The sequence below is a fragment of the Malassezia vespertilionis genome, chromosome 7 (genome assembly GCF_029542925.1).
Source record: "Malassezia vespertilionis chromosome 7, complete sequence".
NCBI classification, from domain to species: Eukaryota; Fungi; Basidiomycota; class Malasseziomycetes; order Malasseziales; family Malasseziaceae; genus Malassezia; species Malassezia vespertilionis.
The window spans coordinates 1-13,233 of NC_079253.1; the positions used below are offsets into that span (position 1 = coordinate 1).

General features: G+C 54.7%; 7 protein-coding genes across 7 annotated transcripts; 4 read left to right on the plus strand and 3 right to left on the minus strand.

The window, feature by feature from the left end:
* Nucleotides 1-827: 827 nt before the first annotated feature.
* MVES1_003276 (uncharacterized protein) lies at nt 828-1,424 on the minus strand (the record flags this gene model as incomplete). The annotated part of the gene is made up of 1 exon (XM_056208093.1): nt 828-1,424. The coding sequence occupies one exon, from the start codon at nt 1,422-1,424 to the stop codon at nt 828-830; it is 597 nt and encodes a 198-aa protein (XP_056064068.1).
* Nucleotides 1,425-2,419: 995 nt separating this feature from the next.
* On the plus strand, nt 2,420-3,919 carry MVES1_003277 (uncharacterized protein; the record flags this gene model as incomplete). Its single annotated transcript, XM_056208094.1, has 1 exon — nt 2,420-3,919. The coding sequence occupies one exon, from the start codon at nt 2,420-2,422 to the stop codon at nt 3,917-3,919; it is 1,500 nt and encodes a 499-aa protein (XP_056064069.1).
* Nucleotides 3,920-4,205: 286 nt separating this feature from the next.
* Nucleotides 4,206-5,156, plus strand: MVES1_003278 (ribonuclease T2; the record flags this gene model as incomplete). Its single annotated transcript, XM_056208095.1, has 1 exon — nt 4,206-5,156. The coding sequence occupies one exon, from the start codon at nt 4,206-4,208 to the stop codon at nt 5,154-5,156; it is 951 nt and encodes a 316-aa protein (XP_056064070.1).
* A 57-nt stretch (nt 5,157-5,213) lies between these two features.
* GCN5_1 (histone acetyltransferase) lies at nt 5,214-6,350 on the minus strand (the record flags this gene model as incomplete). Its single annotated transcript, XM_056208096.1, has 1 exon — nt 5,214-6,350. The coding sequence occupies one exon, from the start codon at nt 6,348-6,350 to the stop codon at nt 5,214-5,216; it is 1,137 nt and encodes a 378-aa protein (XP_056064071.1).
* A 36-nt stretch (nt 6,351-6,386) lies between these two features.
* MVES1_003280 (uncharacterized protein) lies at nt 6,387-7,385 on the plus strand (the record flags this gene model as incomplete). Its single annotated transcript, XM_056208097.1, has 3 exons — nt 6,387-6,470; nt 6,499-6,630; nt 6,690-7,385. The coding sequence occupies 3 exons, from the start codon at nt 6,387-6,389 to the stop codon at nt 7,383-7,385; spliced, it is 912 nt and encodes a 303-aa protein (XP_056064072.1).
* A 70-nt stretch (nt 7,386-7,455) lies between these two features.
* Nucleotides 7,456-9,411, minus strand: MVES1_003281 (uncharacterized protein; the record flags this gene model as incomplete). Its single annotated transcript, XM_056208098.1, has 1 exon — nt 7,456-9,411. One exon carries the CDS (start codon nt 9,409-9,411, stop codon nt 7,456-7,458), a length of 1,956 nt encoding a protein of 651 aa, XP_056064073.1.
* Nucleotides 9,412-10,231: 820 nt separating this feature from the next.
* ALA1 (alanine--tRNA ligase) lies at nt 10,232-13,114 on the plus strand (the record flags this gene model as incomplete). Its single annotated transcript, XM_056208099.1, has 1 exon — nt 10,232-13,114. One exon carries the CDS (start codon nt 10,232-10,234, stop codon nt 13,112-13,114), a length of 2,883 nt encoding a protein of 960 aa, XP_056064074.1.
* Nucleotides 13,115-13,233: the final 119 nt, after the last annotated feature.

Consider the following 13,233-nt stretch of genomic DNA (forward strand, 5'->3'; position numbering starts at 1 on the left):
AACCCTAACCCTAACCCTAACCCTAACCCTAACCCTAACCCTAACCCTAACCCTAACCCTAACCCTAACCCTAACCCTAACCCTGCTTTACTCTACCCTACTCTACATGCCATCCCTCTCCTCTCTCTCTCTCTCCCTCTTCCCTTCTTCTCTCTTCTCAGACATTCTTCGCTCCACTTCCTATTTTTTTTTCTCTCATCCTTTTCTCTACTACTTTCCCCTCTACTTCTCCTTCTCTTCCCTTTTCTTCCTCTCCTTCCTTTCCTTCCCTTTTCCTCTTTCTTCTCGTTCATATCCCTCTCATCTGTGTCGTTCTCTTACTCTTACTACTCTTTAGATCCTTCATCTTATTCACTACTCTCTCTTCCTCCCCTTCCACTTTTCGTCTTTTCATCTGTCATTCTTTTTCCTTTGTTTTACTAATTTGCCCATTTTTTCTTTCCCATGGAGTTTTACCCTCGCCGAACGTATCAGCTTTTACTTCTTCACTAGATCCAAGTCTTGCCTTCTTATTTATGTATGCTTGCTTCTAACTTAGCCACCTGGTCATTTCCTTTGTTGCAGTATCAAGTTTACAACAGTAAAATTTTTCCAACGCTTTCTCAATTTTCTGCTAGTATATCTTTTTACGTTCCACTGCCTGTCAAACTATTTTTCGGTACTATCTGTAATTACTCCAGCCGTTTAGTTTAACAGCAAAAAAGTAAGCATATATCCGATTAAGGCACTATTAGCGAGAATTTTTAAAAAGTACAGACAAACTTTGTTTTAGCTTCCAAAGTTTTTGCGATCCAAAATTTTGATGCATTGCAATGTGTCTTGCATATTTAAGTGAAAGGCACACCGTCAGGGAAAAGCGTGTCTTGAGTGTGGATGCTACCATCGGGTTCATCCACGTATTTTCCAATGCAGTGGCCGTTCAGCGCTTGGCGCACCTGCTTCCATACTTTCTTGTTAAATGGCTCCAAGCTGTGGTCAAGGCCACCATTTCCGGCCGTCTTAAAAGGCGTCATGCGGCATTGTCCTCCGTCTAGTCGACCGTCAGTCCATTCGTGGCTGCTACGAATGGAATAGTACTTCGTTTGACCAGGGGTGTCATCTCCCTTGTTTAGTTTTTTCATAAAGTCGGTCCCAGTGCAGACTTCCCCGCCAACAATTTCGCCACAGGCGCCAGGCGATCCGTACTGCGGCGCTCCAATGCTAATATACGACTTCACAAAGTCGCTGCCACCTAAGAACTTCAAAAAGTAGCGTGCGCTAATGGCACCGATACTGTGCGTAACCACATGAATAGGTGTATGAGGGTGCAAAGAGTGCGTTTTGTCCACCTGCGCAGCAATATTGTGAGCATCGCTTTTCATGTTGAAACCCCGCACGTCCAAAACGATGGGCGTGTATCCGTGTTGCTTCAAATTCTCGGCCATGTCATAATAAGGCTGCGCACCACTGAATTGCCCTGGCACGATGTAGACGAAAGCACTAGGCTCTTGTCCATGGGCCAAAGCCAGACAGGATAACAGTGCGGTCACAAAAACAGCGAAGAATAAATGCATAGCTAGTGGCGAAAATTGAGCGAGATACTCTATATTATAGTCACCAGAAAGATTGCAGAGATGCCAAGCGCGTTTAAATTCCGAGCGCTCGCTGCGTATAGGGACTAGAATTTTTTGGGCTCGTAAATTCCACGCATTATCTGATCTGCACAAAGTCGTTCTCCAGTCACAAGACCGCAAGCTACCTGATCAGCAATATCATTGCCATGTGACTATCTAATGCAATGATATTAATGCCATGTGCATTTTTTAGACCTGCTTACACAACCAAATCCAAGGTGAACGGGCGTGCGTGGACCCTGGATAATGCATAGTGTTCGTTTAGTGTAAATTAGGCTGCGCAGGTTGGGATAGGCAGAGGCTAGGACGCTCGGGGCGACCACCGACTGCGTTACAAAACAGGGATCACGTCTAATGTGTGTAAACATAAGCTAGTTGAATCCGCAGCAGTATGTCATCAGAAGTTGATATCTGTGGTGCACGCGTAGTGCCACTTGGTAAATGACGACATCTCCGCTCCAAATGACGGAGGATTGCGAGAGTCGAACACACGACCTACCTGACACGTCATACGCCACGCGCAAAGAGCCGTTGTCATTATTGGCCAAATCTTCGATATAAGCATGCTGATTGGCTGAAATACATCGCAACGGTTGGACTGTTCGTGGCCTTTTTTTTAAGCGCCCGGGATCGTCATCGATTGGCTGGATGGTCTGATGCAAGTGGCACCGTTTTCTCACCGGCGTGCTCCTTCTCAGCGGAGATACACCTTTCCAATATCGCGTGCGGACCGAGCGCAGCGTATGATCCGCACAAATCTCTCTCTTTTCTTTAAAACAAAACCGAATTAAAATAGTTCATCGACTATGTTTACATCAAATGGTGCCGAGAGTATCGGTGCGGATACTGACGTTGCCGGGGACCAGCTAGGCGATGCTGATTATAGCAGAGCGTCGCTGGACCACGAACACTTTGACGAAGAGAAATACGGCGACGAGAAGCTGGACACAACTGAGTCGGAGATCAACGAAGCCGACATCCAAGCACTTGTGGAGGAAGACCATGGCCATGAGATCAAGCTCCGGACAATGTCGTGGCAAAAAGCTTCTTGGCTGCTCGCCGGCGACCAAGTCGGTCTTGCCGTCATGTCCCAGGCCTGGTCACTTTCTGTGCTGGGCTGGGCTGCCGGTATTATGACCATGCTTGTAGCTGGTGTTCTTTTTGTCGTGACCTCGATTACGATGCACCGCTACATTATGCGAAATCCGCAAATCAAGGACATTTGTGACTTTGGATACTATGTCTTTGGCAAGAGTCGTGTGGCGTACGTCTTTAGCGGCTTCATGCTTTTGGCCAACAACATTATTCTTATTGGTTTTCACATCTTGATGAGTGCGCGCGTCTTGAACACGCTCTCAGATCATTCGCTTTGTACTGTCGTTTTCAACATCATCGGCATGGTTATGGGGATAGTGTTTTCTCTGCCGCGGACCCTGCACCATGTCTCTTTCATGTCGATGTTCTCTGCGTTCTGCATGGGCATGGCCATTCTTCTTTGGCTGATTTTCTCAGGCATCCAGGACCATCCTATGCAGGGCCCGAAGAAGCTGTTCCCCGATGACGGACCGGTGCGCACGTATGCACGCTCTCCCCCAGGCACAACCTGGGTGGATGCAATGAATGCGATGCTAAATATCACCTTTATGTGGGTCCCTCAAATTCTGTTCCCTACCTTTATTGCAGAGATGGAACGCCCCCAGGATTTCCCCAAGGCACTTGCCGTACTTACTGGCCTCCAATTTTTTCTCTTTATCATCCCCCCTTCGATTGGATACTACTATTTGGGACAGTACACGACCTCGCCGGCTTTTGCTAGCTTGCAGACGTACACGTACCAGAAGGCGTCCTTTGCATTTGTTATTGTTGCTTCCATTCTTATTGCGGGTATCTACGCGAATGTGAGTGCAAAGTTTATCTACGCTCGCGTTATGGGCAAGTCGAGGCACGCACACAGCAATACGGCCACTGGCTGGGGCATGTGGTTCCTCATTATGGCTGTAATTTGGGTCGTGGCGTGGATTTTTGCCGAGGTTATCCCCAGCGTGGGTGATTTCCTTTCCCTGCTTGGTGCTGCGTTTGACTCCTTCTTTGGTTTTATTTTCTTCGCCGTTGCGTACTGGCAGATGAACAGAGGAAGGTACTTTAATGGCCTGGGGAAAACAATGCTCACGCTTGTTCATGTCATTGTTATGGCCTGTGGCTTGTTTTTGCTTGGTCCTGGACTTTACGCGGCCGTGGAAGCCATTATTGCCGACTACTCAAGCGGAACAAAACCTGCATTCAGCTGCGAAAATGTGGCTTTGTAGACTAATACGTCAAGGTATATATGAAATGACCATCATGTTTTATGCCACAGTGCCGAGGCATGCTGTGGCGCAAACAACTATGTGCGTATGCTGGCCCTCGCCCACCCTCGCGACGGCCCAGCCCAGCGTCCTGCCTGTGGCGGAGCTGCCGTGCGATTTTTGCTAAACGTGCCATGCACGGAGCCAATCATGTTGGCACGTGCGAAGCGCTGCAGCATTCAGGCAACACATGGAAATGCATTTTAGCTATGCTTGAGGGCGCACGAAGCGGTGCCCACACACTGCGATGATCTCTCATGCGCTTCTGTTCGGTGCACTGAGTGCCAGCGCCGCGTACGCTGCATTGTATGACAACACCTCTGTTGCGAACCGCACCTGTGGAAACAAGCCAATCACGTCGTGCTCTTTGCAAGCGCTCGACGTCGGCAATGTCGATACGTGCTGCACCGAGACGTTTGGCGGCTTGCTCGCCTCTACCCAGTTCTGGGACACGTACACGGGCCGCGAAGATGCAAACCAGCTCCTGCCGCAGGACCAGTGGACGCTGCACGGTCTCTGGCCAGACTTTTGCAACGGATCCTTTACGCAGTACTGCGACGCTGACCGCCAGTACGACCCCCATCCGAGCCCTGCGGAGGTGAATGGCCAAAAGGTATTGCCGTACCAAGGCCCATCGGTTGACATCATGCTTAAAGACTATAACGCAACGGACCTGCTCGCTTGGATGGAGAAGAATTGGGTTGCACAAAACCAGCCGAGTGCCGAGTTTTGGGCGCACGAGTTTAGCAAGCATGCTACGTGCTTCTCGACGTTTGACGTTGCGTGCTACGGCAAACACTACCGCAAGCACGAAGACCTAGTCCAGTTCTTTGAGACGGCGATCAAGTATTTCAACAGCCTGCCTACGTACAAGTGGCTTCAGGAGGCTGGTATTACGCCGAGCAACACGACGACCTACTCGTTGAGCGACATCTCCGGCGCGCTCGCCGATGCGTACGGCAAGACTCCCTACCTTGGCTGCAGTGGCTCTCCGTACAGCGAGACAGAAAAAGGCAGGAACAGCATGGACCATGGCCGGACCGTGCTAAACGAGGTGTGGTACTTTAGCCATGCCAATGGCCGTCCTCAGGAGCACGATATCGAAAAGGTGGATTCTGTGACAAAGACGAACTGTGCAAAGAGCCCTGGCGCGATTCATTACTACGAACGTGCTAAGAATAGCGTGCGTGAAAAGTAGAAGGTAGTGTATGCGAGATCTACGTAGGGAAATGTGCCGCTACTCACTCGCTGTACGCTACGTCTCCCCATCATGCGCCTCTTGCGCTCCCACGACTCCCCCCCGTTTCAAGCCAACGGTCACAACATGGTCGCCACGCGATGCCATCGCCTGCCGGACCAAAGGCGCCGCGGCCCCGAACGACCCCAGCTGTGCGTCCCACGGCGTGCCCTGCATGCGCTCCGTGTACGGAACAAGGCTGGGCATCAGCGCGGGTGTAGATGCAAGCTGCCGCCTGCGCCAGCGGCGCCTGCGCTGCTTTTGGGACAGGTGCTTCCGCTTCACCGGCGGGAGTCCCGTTTCGTACGCGCGCGTAACAAGTGCATGCGCACACCATCTGCACCGCCGTTCAATCACACCCTCCCCCCAAATCAGTGTCGAGCACGAAAGACCTTCGATGAGAATGTGCATGCACCGCTTGCACACGCTGCGCTTGATCGCCGGGTCGATGCGAATCACGGCGCGCTTGGCCAGCGCAAAAAAATGGCGCATCGCCGACGGACTCCAGCGTGCAATATGAGGCTGCCTGGACAGTGCTGCATGCACCTCAAACGTGTGTGCGCGTTGGTAGATGTAGTTGAGAGTGCAGAAATTATCAGCATTTACAATCGTGCGATGCAGCGGCGCATGCGTCTTTGCCTGCTTTTTCGTAGGTCGCGCCGGTTTGACCGTGCTGGGCGTGCGTGTGTACGCGAGCGACCCAATCTGCTTCTTGAGCGAGACAAGATCCGCGTCCGTGTACGTGAAATCCAGGAGCTTGTGCTCGTCTTCCAAAAGCTCGTCCATGCGCACTGCGACATTTGTGCGGCGTACTTGCTCCGCTGCAGGATCGTTCGATAGCAGTCCATGCTCGAGAAGTGCATGCTTGCATCGTCCACAGACGGGCCACGCACTGGTAAGTGCATCCATGCGTGTCGCTTGCTGCTCGCCGCTCGCGACGTCCACACTCGTTGGCGGCGTAGCGCCCGGGCAAGCGCATGGCTGCTGCGCCGGGATGTCTACCGGCGGCAGCGGCGCGTACGGCGAGTCGGACGCAGGGATGTGGCGCCATCCGTGCCCGCAATGGGCGTGCCGTGCGACCTTGAGTGCTGCGGATACAGGTGTGCACTGCGCCGCGCTTGCAATATGGGCTGGGTACGTCCAGTGTGCGGGCATGCAGCCAACCCCGCGTGTGGAGGTTTCTTCGCCACCATGCTGCTCCTCCTCGTGGCGGCGCTGTGTGCGCTGCTCTCGTACGCAATGTGGCCCAGAAAAACATGGGATGCAAAGGGCAAGGTAGATACGAAGGTGTGCTAACTTCTAGAGCGTCTTGATTACCGGTGGATCACAAGGTCTGGGCCTTGCGCTCGCGCGCCAGCTCTGCGCACAAGGCGCCAACATTGTCCTCTGCAGCCGCACCGAAGCCAAGCTCAACGAAGCGGTGCAGCAGGTCAAGGTGCGTTTCTTTTTTTCTTTTTCGTACTTATGCAGACTGTACGCACCAATCCGACACAGCACATCAGCTATGTCGTCGCGGACGTTTCCACGTTTCCCGGCGCGGCATCTGCCGTCGCGCAGTGTCCCTTTACCCCCGACGCTGTATTCTGCTGCGCGGGCGGCGCGAAGCCGGGCATGTTTCTGGAGCACACTGCACAGGACTTTGAAGCGTCGATGCGCACCGACTACATGACGGCGCTTGCCACCGCACATGCCAGTGCTCGGGCGATGCGCGCGGCAGGCCGCAGCGGCAAGATTGTCTTTGTCAGCTCCGTGCTGGGGCTCATGGGCATGGTCGGCTACACTCAGTACTCGCCCATGAAGTACGCGATCCGCGGCCTGGGCGAGTGCCTGCGCTCCGAGTTCCAGCTGTATGGGATCGGTGTGCACACCTACTTTCCCGCAACCATTTTGTCGCCTGGCTACGAGCAAGAAAACAAGACCAAGCCTGCGATTACCAAGAAACTAGAGGAAGGCGACGAGAAAAAGTCGCCCGAGGCGTGTGCGGCGTGCCTTGTGCGCGGCGTCGAGCGCGGCCACTTTTCCATCACCGACGGCCTCATTGGCAATTTTTTGCGTGTCGCATCCGACGGCAGTGCGCCCGGGAATGGATTCCTTGTGGATTTGGCATCGCAGACCTTTGCACGCATTGCGCTTGTCGCATGGCGCCGCTTCATTGCAGACAGGACGATTCGGGCGCATGGGGTGGATTGAATATATACAGGCGCTATCGCGATAGGAATGAGCCACATTGTTGTACGCACGTAGGTGCACGCATGCGACGCTATTCGTCTGTCTCGGTGCACGCACACGCGCCGCCTTCGCTCTTGTTATGGCGGTTTAGCGCATCGAGACGTGCAAACGTCTTGCCGCAGCCCTCGCACGTGTACGGTTTGATGTTGAGGTGGAGATTGTGGTGGCGTTTGCAGTCGTGCGTGCGAGCAAAACTGCGGCCGCACCCCGGCCACGTACACTTGAACGGTCGCTGGTCCATGTGGGAGCGCATGTGCCCCCGCAAATTGTACTGGCGCGTAAATGTGGACCCACAGTCGGGGAACGGGCAGGTAAACACCGCTTCGGCTTTGCGGCGCGATGCAGACGCAGCTTGTGCCGCACTGGTCGTCACAACAGGCGTGCGCGTTTGTGCAGCGCGCAGGGGCGTCATATCAGAGGAAGGCGATGGCGAAGGAATGGTGCTGGAGGGCGAGGGGCTCAGGTCGCCCGGCGTCGGGCTGCGGATCGGCGTCGTGCGGCCCGAGTTAAGTGCTTCCTGGTTCATGGCGAGCAATTGCTGTTCCTGCAGAGCAATGCCAGACATGTTCTGCGTCGCCCACCGCACCATTTCGGGAGAAAGGCTGCGGTTGTGCATCTCCGGCGCAAAGCCAGGGTTGATTTGCATCATACTCACAGACGAAACGGGCGGCTTCTGCCAGTCCATCGAGTGCCCCATGCCGTGCATTGTCGAGCGCGTACTTGCTTGCAAGTCTTCCGACATGGCCGTGCGCAGATGCCTGCGGCCGACCCTACCAAGGCTGCGCATCTCCATGTCCGGTACGCTGAGCAAGTCCTGTCTACGCGTGATGGCGTCCATGGGATGCAGCGTATCCTGCAACGGATTCGCACAAGGGAAGCGCCATTGCGACATCCGAGCGGTGGCCACGTCCTGTTCGTTGACTTGGAAGTGCAGCTCAGGCGCATCTGGCGTGACGCTCCGCATGGGCGTGGCGTAAGGACTAGAAGAGCGTGGGGACCGCGTTCCTGCCCTGGAGCGCACAGGGCCGGTATGCGGCTCGTACGTAGATTGCGTCTGTACAAATGGAGGGGAAGCCGAGTGCTGCGCGGGCATCCCAGGAATAGGAACGTAGTCTGTATGGGCTGTACAAGTGGACGTGGAAAGCGAGTGCAAGGTCTGTGCAGCATCAGCAGGGGTCGTGATGGAGATATCCGGCCGTTTTTGTTCGTCGACGCGGATTTGGAGCGCCTCAAAGTTGAGCGCCGAGTCGCGCGTGGGTGCTTCAAAAGGCAGTTCGTCCATCGGCGATACGGCATTGTCTGCGGCGAGGCCAAGCCACGAAGGTGTACGCGGCCCGACATCCGACACAGAGCGGCGCTTTTTCCAGCCGAATACTGGCTGGAGAAGATTCGGCGACGCATTGCGCTCGTCGGCGACAAAGCCCATGTCTACATCCAGTTTCAAAAAGTTGCGCAGCTGCGCATTGTCCATACGGCGTGCATCTTGCGATGACGCGGGTGCTTGGCCAGGCGCATCTTGCAAATCGTAGGGGATCGGTGTTACTTGCAGTGACGCACGATCGCCAGCGATCGCCATATGGGTGTTGGGCTGTGGCAGCGCGAGATCCGCAGGGAGGAGCATATTTTGCACGGGAATCGGCGTCTCGCTGCGCATCACGGTAAAGGAAGGCGCCGGAGCCGAGGCAGATAACACACTCATCAGCGCTGCATCGTTGTCTTTCCCTGGCAACGACGCATGGTTGATCTCGGGTGCAAGATCGCCATGGGGTAGCATCGCCCAGCGCGCCTCTTGTGGGGCGCCGGGACCGAGGTGGGAATTCGAGCCATGCTGAAGCGTGTCGCCATGCCCAGGCATCTCCTGGGGTGGGGGAAATGAGTTTGAACCATGATACAATGCGGCCTGCGCAGTTGTCGAGATGGTCGACCCAAACGGAGCGTGCATGCCGTCCGCAGGAGATAGAGCCTGTGCATGCGACGAAGCCATCATGGAAGGAGCTAATTTTGAATCTTGCATATTCCACACGGCGGTATCCATGGTGCCGAAATAGGGTTCTGGATGGACTGCCAGCGTGTTTCTCCCAACAATGGGAGCGTTCGAAAGTGGGAAAAAAGCCGGGGAGTACAAAAGAGAAATTCAAACGTTTTGGTCTGCGCGTTACAGTGCACGATGCATACCACCGGCCTTTGCAGCACACAAATTTGAAGAGTGCGGGCCTTCTCTACAAAACGTCGGTGTTCGGTCGGCGTGCTGCGACGTCAGGGGTTCGCTTTCAATGATTAGTCAGATGCGCGGTTTTTCGGTGTAGTGCAACAGTAAAGCACGTGGCTCATGGGGCGCGATTGGTTCAGCGGCGTATCGGCGCTAGGTGGCAAACATCCGCGATACAGGCACAGCAACAGCGCGCAGCTTGCTTTTACTTTGGGCCGCGTTACTACACAGTACGAACCAAGACCGCAAGCGGTGCCGAGGCCCATGCGCCCAGCGCACTGCACATATGCAGCCGTTATATAGCACGACACAACTATGCCTTGTATCTGCGGTCACAGAACCATGAAAGCACCGTATCCCGTCCGATCTGCGAAGTTAAGCATGGTATCGTCTAGTTAGTACTGCGGTGGGGGACCACGTGGGAATCCTGGATGCTGCAGTTCTTTTTGCCAGGGAACACACCTTCATCACGTGCTTTGCGCGGTGTGCCTTTTTCTTTGCCTTCTTGTGCATGCCCAGTGGCCTGCGCTTAATACACCGTTTACAGTCGTTTCCATTGCGTGTATCTCGTACGACAACACGTACCAGCTTTTGCCGAATGTCAAGCACGGACGCTACTGCGCCAACCACACAAGAGTGGCCTGCAAACAGGGTGCGCAGCACCTTTTTTGACTTTTTTAAAGAAAAGCAGCACACGCTTGTCCCCTCGAGCAGCACAATCCCTTACGATGACCCTACACTGCTTTTTGCGAATGCAGGAATGAACCAGTACAAGTCCATTTTTTTGGGCACGGTCGACCCCTCGTCCGAGTTTGCCAAGCTGCAGCGCGCGGTGAATTCTCAAAAGTGCATTCGTGCAGGCGGCAAGCACAACGACCTTGACGATGTCGGGAAAGACACGTACCACCACACCTTTTTTGAGATGCTTGGCAACTGGAGTTTTGGCAACTACTTTAAGAAAGAAGCGATATTTTACGCGTGGGAACTGCTCACCCAGGTCTACGGCCTGCCGAAAGACCAGCTCTACGTGACCTACTTTGAAGGCGATGCCAAGCAAGGTCTTGAGCCCGATCTTGAGGCGCGTGCGCTGTGGCTCGAGGTCGGTGTTGCCGACGACCATATTCTCCGCGGCGACGCCAAAGACAATTTCTGGGAGATGGGTGCGACGGGCCCGTGCGGCCCCTGCAGCGAAGTGCACTTTGACCGTTTGGGAAACAGGAATGCTGCGAGCCTTGTCAACATGGACGATCCACTGGTGATTGAGGTGTGGAATTTGGTGTTTATGCAGTACAACCGCGAAGGGGACGGTTCGCTGCGTCCACTGCCTGCGCGCCATATTGACACCGGCATGGGCTTTGAGCGCCTCGTTTCGATTTTGCAAAACAAGCTGAGCAATTACGACACGGACGTGTTTACTCCGCTGTTTGACCGAATCCAAGAGCTCACTGGCGCGCGCGCGTACCAAGGCAAGCTCGGCAACGAGGATAAGGACGGCATCGACACGGCCTACCGTGTCCTTGCTGACCATATCCGCACGCTCACCTTTGCCATGAGCGACGGCGGTGTGCCCGACAAAGATGGCCGTGGTTACGTTTTGCGACGTATTCTTCGCCGCGGCATCCGCTACGCGCGCAAGTATTTCCAAGTTCCTATTGGCAGCTTTTTCAGCCAGCTCTTGCCCACACTGCTCCAGCAAATGGGCAACACATTCCCCGAGATTACGCGCAAGGCAGAGGACCTTGCGGCGATGCTGGACGAAGAAGAGCGCTCCTTTTCGCGCACCCTTGATCGCGGCGAGAAGCTTTTTGAGCAGTATGCGAATGCTGCCAAGGCAGAGGGTCGTGCAAAGCTTAGCGGCTCTGACGTGTGGCGCTTGTATGATACGTTTGGCTTCCCTGTCGACTTGACGAGCATCATGGCCGAGGAGCAAGGTTTGACGTTTGATCAGGCTGGGTTTGAAAAGGCACAGGCCGAGAGCAAGGAAGCAAGCAAAGGTGTGGGCAAGCAGCAAGCCACCGACGCGGTTAAGCTTGATGTGCACGACCTGGGCTATTTGGAGAAGCAGGGTACAGTGCCCAAGACAAATGACAAGTACAAGTACGACACGCCGTCCATGGCTGCGACGGTCAAGGGTATTTTCCAGGACCACCAATTTGTAGAGAGCACAGACACACTTCTCACGAAAGAAGCGCCGTTTGGTGTGCTTTTGGACCGTACCAACATGTACGCTGAGAGCGGTGGCCAGCAGGCGGATATGGGCAGCTTGGTTATCGACGGCAAGACTGCGTTTGACGTGACAAATGTTCAAGTCGCCAACGGCTACATGCTGCACATCGGCTTCCTCGAGTACGGTGCTTTGCGCGTCGGCGACAAAGTCATTACGAGCTACAACGACGCGCGGCGGCGCCCTTTGCAGAACAACCACACGGGCACGCACATTCTCAACTATGGCCTGCGCGAGGTCCTCGGCGATCACATCGACCAAAAAGGCTCGCTTGTTGCGCCGACCAAGCTGCGATTTGACTTTTCGCACAAGGCGCAGCTCACCATGCCAGAGCTGGAAAAGATTGAGCAGATTAATCGCCAGTTTATCGATCGCAACGTTGCGGTGTATGCCAAGGACCTTGCGCTGGAAGATGCATACCAGATTCCCGGGCTCCGTGCAGTGTTTGGAGAGTCGTACCCCAACCCAGTGCGCGTGGTGAGCTTGGAGTTCGATGTGGACGAGATTGCAAAAGATTTGAAGAACCCGCAGTGGGCCAACACAAGCATCGAGTTTTGCGGCGGCACGCACGTTGGCCGGACTGGCGAGATTGGCGATCTGATCATCACAGAGGAGGGCGGCATTGCCAAAGGTATCCGACGTGTCGTTGCCGTGACGGGCGACGAAGCGATAGTGGCGACCAAGACGGCAGACGACGCCGCCGCACGACTTGATGCGATCGAAAAAATGGAGCAGGTTGAGAAGGATGCACAGCTCAAAGCCTTTGGCGTTGATCTTGCGCAGATGGAGATGAGTGTGTTGCGCAAGGATGCGTTGAAGCAGCGGTTTGCCAAGCTGCGCAAGGCGCTCGATACGCAGCTCAAGGCGCGCTCTGCGGCGGAGGTCAAAGCTGCGCAGGAAGCGGTGACCAAGTTTTTCAGCGAGCATCCCGACGCGCCTGTATTGGTCACGAAACTGGACGTGGATGCGAATGCCAAGGCGCTGCAGTCCGGTATTTCTGCTGCCCGCAAGCTGAACAAATCTGTGTACCTCTTTGCACAGGACAAAGGAGACGGCGCTGTGAAGACTATCTACAGCAACTTTGTGCCAGAGCCCAAAGCAGGGTTTGATGCTGTTGTGTGGAACAAGCAAATTTCCGAGTTGCTGGGCGGTCGCGGAGGCGGCAAGCCGGATGGCGCACAAGGCATGGCCGATGCGACCGCTGCGCAAGTCAACGCTGCGATGCAACTTGCCGCCGACGTTTACAAAAGAGAGTAGCGTGGAGTGGGATGCATGGAGCTGTAGCGGCGTTTAGAAGCGAAATCGCATCAATTTTTTTTTACAAAGCGCGTGGTGGTAGGTTCGGACTGCATGGCTACGCTGTATCGCGTACCCCA